The sequence below is a fragment of the Xiphophorus maculatus genome, chromosome 5 (genome assembly GCF_002775205.1).
Source record: "Xiphophorus maculatus strain JP 163 A chromosome 5, X_maculatus-5.0-male, whole genome shotgun sequence".
NCBI lineage: Eukaryota > Metazoa > Chordata > Actinopteri > Cyprinodontiformes > Poeciliidae > Xiphophorus > Xiphophorus maculatus.
In genome coordinates, this window is record NC_036447.1 from 31107213 (window position 1) to 31116345 (window position 9133).

A 9133-nucleotide genomic window follows, 5' to 3' on the forward strand; every position below is an offset into this window, starting at 1 on the left:
TCCAAATTATTGGAAACAACAAAGGAAGGCTTGTAGGAACAATGAATGTAGCAGGACAGATGTGGAGAAAAAATGGTCAAAATAAAATGTTTCTTATTGTTATTTTAGCTTGAACCTGTGGCAGTCTTTCCTTCTTGTCAGTTCCATAATCTCACTGGTTTACTTTATAGCTACACAATAAATAAAAAACATGTATTTACCTCTAAATCTAAAAGTCTCCAAAGCTGTTTTATAGTGTTATGCAGATGCTGAAAACTAAATCTGAAATAATGGAGAACAAATCATGAATATTAACACAAATTTAAGTCTACCTTTAATTACTGGGGAAGCTGGTTTATTTATCTGATTACCATTACTATACTGATGTGATATGGACAGCAAACACTATGCAAGATTGTAGGGTAAATAAGGACATTAATATTTTATTTGCTTTCATCCTCACATCCACACACACAAGAAACATTCAACCAAAATCAGATGAGATATGCCCACAAAGGTTACATTGTTTATGAAGTGCATAAAATGATGAAACTTGAGATAAATTAATGTTTGACATGAACTGCAAAGTCAAGAAAGAAAACACAAAATGTTGGCGCATGATTGTTTTTCAGATAAAGTTAAACAAATCCAAATGAGGATCAAACACATTTATCAAACCCATGCTGCGGAGGTTCTCTGTCCTGCATAGGTAGAGTATTCAAATGATTTTTAAAAAAAATAATGGAGCAATACTGCAAATACACAAACAGAAATAAAAGCCTTTAATTTATGAATGTGCAAAAAAAAAAAAAAAAAAAGGAAACTGGCAGCAGAGTTGCATCCCAAAGTATTAACGTTTTGTCCTCCATTTTGTCCATTGGCACGATTTGTCTTCTGTTTGGACTTTTCCCAGTTTAAGCATCACGCTGACAATCGCTCTGCAGACGCGTCATCTGCCTTGTCACAGGGACTGCAGCTGTTGGCATCAAAGGAACTTCTGAATCTCTGTGGAGGTCCAGGGAGTCAAATGAGCAATATGTCAGGATCTGACACTGCACAGTAGAGCATAAAGCCCATCTGGTCTACTTGATCCTCAGACAGACCATTGAGCAGATTGACGGCCGGTTTGAAGTAACTGTGTAACGCCTCCTGCTCTAGATGACCAATAAGCTCAGTGATACACTGCTGGAATCTGACATCAAGGCTGTTCTTAGACCAGTCGCTCTCGCTGTCGCTGAGGTGCAGGATCAGGTTGGTTAGCGGGGCGGCCTGGAGGTGTCGCAGAGGTGGGCTCAGTTTGCACACGGCCTTCAGGATTTTAAGCATCAGCCTGCGGCAGCCGGCGTCGCCGGCGTCCAGTTGGGCCAGGCGCCGAGTCTCCCAAGGGTAGAGGGAGAGGTGCCAGGCGTTTACCCAGGGGGAGGTGAGCTGAGGCTGGGCAGTCAGGACTACATCGCCCTCCCGGAGGACGGGCAACATGGAGATGAAGAGCGGTTGGTTGCTGCTCTCTGCTTCGCTTTCAGGCCTGTAGGATCACAAAAACAGGTGTAAAAACATTTTCACCATTTTACAATTTCAATCAGCTGATGATCAAAATCTGCCAATGTGCAGCTAGATCAACTCAAAAATAAAATATTTTCTGTTCAGTAAATACACAGTACCTCCAGTTCACTGGACAGCATTCACACATGCACATGCGCGCACACACACACCCATACCCCCACACACATGCACGCACGCACGCACGCACGCACGCACGCACGCACGCACGCACGCACGCACGCACGCACGCACACACACACACACACACACACACACACACACACACACACACACACACAGAGGAATGTGAATATCCTAAGCAGACACATGTAATCAAAAGCCCAGTTAGAGGCACACATTTGATAATAACATAAGGTTTCATATGTTGAATGTATCATTCTTAATACTATATATATTTACAAATAAATCCATCAAACTCTTGTTACTGAGGGAGGAAAACTCCATGAAAACTATTTTCAGTATCTGTGAGATACTTATCACTGCAGATAGCAGAAAATTGTTCTGTTTCTTCTTTTAGACTTCCAAGCTTTGTTATTTTGGAAATATGTTGGATTTAGCAAAGTTGGCAACCACATAGAAATCCTAAAGTTAATGTATGGATACAGAACAATCCATAATATGAATTCAACATTCACAAAATAAATCAGTTAAAAGTTAAAATGCAACATGTTAGTATACAAAAAGCTACCATGGGAGGAGCTCAGTGAACAAGTTTGAAACATCAAGGACACACACACACACACACCGGATCTCCAGCCTCAGCTCAGGCCCTCCCAGGACCGGTCTGACCTGACAGTCCAAAGTGCTGCTGATTGACGGCCAGTTTGCAGTTTCCATGACAGCCTTACTGAACATGTTCACCACAGTCTCTGCTGACAGGTAACCTCCCACCAAGTACCTACAAAATCCAAAGGTAGACATGTCAAGCTGAACACAAAACATATTCATCAGCAGTATCCCCCTGTTTTGACTCCAGAGTAACTGAATTTTGCTGATCCTAAAACTAAACAGACAAGCTAACAGGAACCAAGTTGTGGTTAGGTTAGTTAAGATAGATTAACTGTGAATTTATAATCAAATCAAAAGAACTTGTGATAATACAAATTAAGACCTAACTACTGTAGTCAATCGATTAAAAAAATATAGTCAGCTTAATCACACTAGCACTGTGATTAATCACGATTAATCACTATGCCTAACTCTCTAATCTTGAAATATCAGTATGAACAGTTGTGGTTCTTCCCTAAGCAAACTCATCCTTCTGCTGCACTCCACCCAATTAAAGTGCAAGCAGTTATCTGGGTTTTTGCAGCAGAAAGCAGGTAATGTAATCTCCTTGTACTCAAGCTTTCTCCACTGCACATGCATTCAAGAAGTAGCAAACTTGTTCAGGGGACAACTAGTAGATATTTTATATTCTACATCTCGGGTTCCCCTCCCCTTTCTGATGCTGCCCTGAGCAAATGCCCAGATAACTCAGATCAAAAAACCACCACGGTATGCACAGGTTCAAAAAGCTGTTTAAGAAAATGTTTTATTGTCTCAAACCAAAGATCTCTGAAGATTCTCAGTGTTTCAGGTTTTTAATACTCAGGAAAGTTTAAAGGAAGTCATTTTGTTTTAAACATTAATTTATAAATGTTTCTCTCCATTCATTTCCTATGGAACTTGTGGAATGAGGCAACAGTCCTCATCCAGTCGGCATAATTCATACATGTGAAAGTTTGACCTCATACATGTAAATGTGACACGCTGGCTAAACATTTTCAACTTTAGTTGCTGTCTGCTGTTGCTGAAAACTTTCACTTTTTGCTGTGGTTTGTTGCAGTGTGGAATTCATAATCTGCTGCTGTGAACTAGGTAACCTTCTGCAGGGGAGAGACTTTAGCTCGATATAAGTAGTTCAGTTAATCTGCACTATGCAATATTAACATCCTAAAATGTTCATTTTAATCGCACATGTTCACATTGATAGCCCTACTTACAACACACCATGACATTGTTTAATGTGTGTGAGATCACCTGTCCCAGTAACTGTGTCCTCTAGGGAAATATTCCAGGTTGATCCGTCGGACCATCCAGTGCAAAGGATGTGTTAGGAGCGTCTCCTCCCCAGGAATGAGGCGCCATAATGAAGGCTCCAGGTGCAGAGGCACCAGCAGACATGCATGGTCTGCACTGACCACCTAAATATAAACACACATTAAAACACTCTGGGAAGATTTTTGCAACACCCTGCTACAAAACAAAAAAAGATGCCAGTTATGAAAAACTGCATCTCCAAACAAGAGAAGAAATGACCATTTATGCAAAGTTACCTGTAAATCATCCAGGAGAGAACCTCCGAGGTTCATTTCTCCCAGAGGCATGTCCGGATGACGGCTGTGGAGAAAGCCCTGGATCTCAGTGCAGATATCCAGAGCCAGAGACTGAGCCTTCTCCACCTCATGTGGAGCCAGCACCACCCTGCTGGAGTAGTACTGCTGCAGACGCTCCTGAGCCATTTCAAAGACAATATTTGACATACACAATATTTCAACAAGAGACAGCAAAAGGAAAAACAATTACACAAGTCTTAAGATTGTTTCATTCATCAAGTGCATTATTTCATAGGCCTGTCGCAATAAGCAATAAATTAATTAATCATTAAAACAAACTCAATAATTTCCAATTGCATGATTTATTGTTCTTCTCTCCTTCTATCAAAAACTGTCTAGAGTCCAGTGAATTGTTCCCAACAAGCCACAGTTTTGACGGGCAATGTTTAAAGATAAATCTTAATTCACTTTATTTTTTGTTCTGTTGTTTTGTTTATTAATTTTGGATACTTAAATCTGGACTAAATATTAACCTGTGTGGAGTTGCAAAATTTATTATGGCGACAAGCCTAATATTTCATCTATATATGTGTTGTTAAGTGCAAAAAATGACACCAGGTAGCAATAACATAATGATCACAAATCTAAAGTGTGATTATTATGAGGATTTTTCTGTTAAAGGGACTTCAACAGATATTTGTTGATTGCAACAATCAACAAAGATTGATAAGGCTTTTAGCTCAGTTTCAAATGATTACATAAAAGCTCAATATTTACTTAGCAGCAGCATTTCAAACATCTAAAAGTGCAATATATAAGTAAAATGGAGTCTTCTTTAGCTTGTGTTCAGATACGTATTTTGCAAGTTTTATCAAAACTCCTCAACATAAACAGCAGCTCCCAACAGTGCAGGTGTTATGACTTGATTTTATCATGTAAGTTCTGATTAGATCAGAGGTGAACTGTACCTGCAGTGTGAGCACAGAAAGCTGGGACTTCTTAGACTTTGCTTCATGTTTAGGCTGAACTTCAGAAGAGGACACTTCAAGGTTTTGGCAGAGATCAGCTGGTTAGGAGAAAATAGCTGGCATGTAACATCAGTGTGTTGACAAAGAAAAATAAAATCAGGAAATGGTACATTTTGTGTCATCAAAATGTCATCCATACCTGTCTGTTGTTTAGTTGCCTTAGAGACGTGCTTCATTACAACGCCCTCTATTCCCTTCCTGAGCAATGTTGGAGAAGCAGAGACTAAACTCAGCTCTTCCCAGCTCTCTGCCATTTTCTGCTCCACCTTCTCATTTTCTGCTGCACGGCCTGCACGCTCGATCAGCTAAACACAAACACTCGTTTTTTTAGACCTCTAGTCAGAGATGAATACACCAACTATTTTCATATATTAGTTTTCCAAAACGGAAAACTAATTTACACCCCCAACCAGAAGTCTTTACATTTATATATATTTAAACGAATATATACAGTGTATATATATAAAGGGCAGTTGTTAAAAGTCAAAAAGAAGTGTGTTTCCCTCATGTTTAAAATGGCCTTTTAGATTAGAAAAACTATGTAGTCATAACACTATATGACTTTACTTTGGCATCCAAACTCCACACTACCAGGCCCTGAAATGAATTGGCTAACTTTTTTACGTAGAAAATTCAGAAAATTAGAGGGATAATCTGTGCATCAATATCAAGCCCACTACCAATCTGGACAAAATAACATTCTACAAACTCAACCAAAAAATAAAAAACTTAGAAGAAATTATAAATCAATTCAGCTCCACCTCCTGTCAACTATATATCATACCCACAGCTTTCCTTATATTTCTGCCTGTTATTGTAGCTGATCTGATTCAAATAGTAAACTCATAGCTCTTATCATGTGTTTCCCCCCAGGCTTTAAAAACAGCTCTTTTCAAAGCACTGATTAAAAAGAACAATCTGGACAGATAACTAAGAATTACAGGCCAATCTCCAACCTTCCATTCATCAGTAAAACTATTGAAAAAGCTGTTTCAACAGTAAAATGGCTTCCTAACGATGACAAATCGCTTTGATGTCTCTCAGTCCAGTTTCCATGAGGGCAGAGTTTAATGACATCCACATAAACACAGACTGTGGAAGAGTCACAATGTTGGTTCTGTTTTACGTCAGCACAGCATTTCACACTGTTGACTGAAGTGAATCTCACATAAAGAACAGAATTTCTTTCTTTCTCAATCCTGGGACACATCTTATTCAATATCGACATGATCCCACTAACTCAGGTTATAACAAGTAAGATTATTCGCTACCATCACTGTGCAGAAAACATTCAAGCACTGAACAGATGTATAAAACAAATCAATGAATGTATGTGCCATAAGCCATCAGCTGAATAGAAACAAAACTACAGTTATTCCTAAAGAAAAACGATCAAGAGTCAGTGCTGAGCTTCAGTTACTACCGCTAGAAACTACTACTGAACACCCCAAAGTTGTTGTATAGTGATGAACTCTGACCTGCATCCTCAGAGACACACAAAGAGTCAAGACAGCTGCAGCTGATCCAGAACGCTGTTGCTCGCATTCTCACTAAAACCAGGAAGATAGAGCACATCACACCAGTTCTAAAGTTCTTACATTGGAGCTCAGAGAATAGACTTTAAAATACTTCTGTTAGCTTATATATTACTGAAAAGATTAATACCAAAATACAGTACATTAAAAACTTGCTGTTGTTGTATCAACCTTCCAGACCACTCAGGTCTTTTGGTTCTGGTCTGAACTCAAGTTCAAAAGCGACACAACAATGGAATTCATAAGTAGAAACCTGATTATTTGAGTCATATGTCAATTTCTGCACCTCCTAAATCCCTTCTTTTCCACATGCATGACAGACAGACTGGTAAAGGTGTAGTGATGTTGCACTAAAAACCTCAGGAACACTTACTCTTTTAACTGCCAACGTAGCAATGCCCAACAGAGCAGCTCCTCCGACTCCCAGAACCAGCCGAGCGTTGGACAGCAGGAAGTCAATCACCGTGGCAACGCCATCTTCTCCTCTCCTTCGACTGCCCTGGAAGTTCATGGCTCGTTTTCTATGATTGGAAAAAAACAAATAACAGAAACATGTGACATTAGCTGTCAGAAGAGAACAGTTACATTTCTCTTAATCAATACATCTTTATTCCTAACACAAGAAAAGTCCGTAGTACAAAGAGATAAAAACAAACACATACAAATAATAAATATGATGATATGTTCTACATTGATCATTGAGTTTTAAATAAATAATAATGGCATTCCCCAATCTTGAGGTAGATCTGCCTGATCTCAGCAGCCCACATCTACACAGCTTTATTTACAGACAGATGGCAGTATTAGGCTCATAGTAGGACTGCAGCACTGTATGGACAAAGTATCATCTGCATACATCAGCTGATTTATTATGTGGTCACCAGCTACACAGCCTGTTATGCAATAATTTAAACAGCTTTGACAGTTCATACACATAGATGTTAAACAGGTAACGTCAACTCTTACTTCAGGAATGCAAAATACTGCAAGCTTGACAACTTAGGTGCATTAGAAAAACCTATATAGTCCACAAAGGGCTAACGATGAAGGATACTGATCCAGCGTTGTCTGGAAATGAATAACTTGACTTGCATATTTATCAGACAAAACTGAGGAACTCTCTTTGATTAAAGTTGAATAAAAAATCCTCTGAGAACCAAGACATATTCAATTGCGCCCAGTCTCAGTTTTGGCGATTGGCTTAAAATATTCATTGAACAGAATTGCTTTTCTTTTTCTTAGTTAGAATACAGATGCATAAGGTGATATCTTCCTCACTGTAAATCGCTGCTTCATTACACACTTTCATCAAACCAAAAAAAAAAAAAGTCGCCCATTGCACACCTTTTGATTTACCGAAAGGTAAACACAGCCAGTCATATTAGACTGTATTGTTATACAGCCTAATATCATAGTTTCAGGTCTGATAATTTAGCTTAAAACACGTTTAATCAATTACTGGCCTTGTCTTTGTGGACATACAAGTGTTAAATAATCTGATATAAATGCCAGAAACGTAAATAAAAATGTAAAAAAAGTACGAAGAAATCGAGAGCGCCCACACATCCACAAAAAGCTTGAAGCATTACTTTGGATTATGAAGTACGTGGCCTCTATTTCGGTCAGAAGAACAGGGTACATGCTCTATTTATAAAGCTGAACGTTGCCTAGGTCACACTAAGCTGAGTTAAATGTATAACCATCTTTCTAATGAAGTTTTAGTCTGTGCAACGACATATTTCAAAATAGAGTTCATATCTCAGTTTCACCCTGTTACAAGGCTTGAGGTCAAACTGCACCAGAAAATAATAGATAACAATAACAGATGTATTGTTTTGAAGACAAACATCAAAACATCTTTTGAAAGGCAACAAAGAGCAAAAATGTATTTTATTTTACGACATGTCCCGTCACTCTGAATATGAATAACATTACCTGGCTCTAAAATTACAAAGATATTTTACACTTTAATCCCCATTTCAAATAATAACGACTACCACTTCTGATAGCTAGTTTAGCTAGTTAGCTAGGTCAGCTCTAAATGACAGCCAAGTTATATAAGGTATTAAAAATACTCACCACTTACAGCAGAGAGCTGTGCGCTCCTCAAACCATGAATGTTTGGTGAAAAAAACGCAGTTAGCTACCTTTTACAAGAAAAAACTAAGTTCTTTTATAAACTGTCATAGCCATTATGCTAACAGCTGTTTGCTTTGACTTCTTCTTGTGTTCACTTCACTTAGTTTGTGGAGACTCAGCAGCTACCTCTAGTGACCAACCAATAATATTACAGTGAGCAGTAAGAACTTTATATCGCTAGTAAACTTACGTAAACGAGACGTACTAGTCATATTTCTCAAATTTTGGCTGTCAATTTCTAATTTTCAGATCAAACTGAAAAAAAAAATAGTTATTTTTTTCTGTGGAGCCAGCTTTCAATTTTGTGTCCATAAGACAAAAACTGTGTCTAGCTTTAAGACTAGTCATAAACTAATCTTGATGACACTGGCCACAGGTAGCTTATTCTGAGCTTTTTATGGGGGTAGGACAGACTGCTTGTTTCTTCTCTCTGCTTTTTTTTCTACTACTCTCTATTCATGAAATATTTCTAGATGTTTATAATAATGTATCAAATGTATGCCCAAGATACACCTTGCCCTTTGTTTCTTTTCTGGAGGGCCCTTTTAATGCTCCAGGTTAATAAAAATGG

General features: G+C 38.5%; 1 protein-coding gene across 3 annotated transcripts; it reads right to left on the reverse strand.

The window, feature by feature from the left end:
* Nucleotides 1–397: 397 nt before the first annotated feature.
* Nucleotides 398–8656, reverse strand: LOC102220456 (mitochondrial dynamics protein MID51). Of its 3 annotated transcripts, none has more exons than XM_023333079.1 (8): nucleotides 8510–8656; nucleotides 6797–6944; nucleotides 5028–5193; nucleotides 4829–4926; nucleotides 3861–4037; nucleotides 3565–3728; nucleotides 2288–2440; nucleotides 398–1504 (listed from the first exon to the last, which is right to left on the reverse strand). In XM_023333079.1, the coding sequence occupies exons 2-8, from the start codon at nucleotides 6932–6934 to the stop codon at nucleotides 1003–1005; spliced, it is 1398 nt and encodes a 465-aa protein (XP_023188847.1). In that variant the 5' UTR covers nucleotides 6935–6944; nucleotides 8510–8656; the 3' UTR covers nucleotides 398–1002. The 3 variants fall into 3 exon arrangements, with proteins under 3 accessions (XP_023188847.1, XP_014329150.1, XP_023188848.1); XM_014473664.2 differs by having other exon boundaries at nucleotides 8503–8656; XM_023333080.1 differs by lacking the exon at nucleotides 8510–8656 and adding an exon at nucleotides 6367–6438 and having other exon boundaries at nucleotides 6797–6888.
* Nucleotides 8657–9133: the final 477 nt, after the last annotated feature.

Coding starts and splice junctions, on each gene's coding strand:
- LOC102220456 (XM_023333079.1), bottom strand. CDS start 6,934: ATGAACTTCCAGGGCAGTCGAAGGAGAGGAGAAGATGGCGTTGCCACG. Junction 4,927..5,027: donor GGCAACTAAACAACAGACAG/GTATGGATGACA, acceptor TCTCCTAACCAG/CTGATCTCTGCCAAAACCTT. Junction 2,441..3,564: donor GGACACAGTTACTGGGACAG/GTGATCTCACAC, acceptor TGGATTTTGTAG/GTACTTGGTGGGAGGTTACC.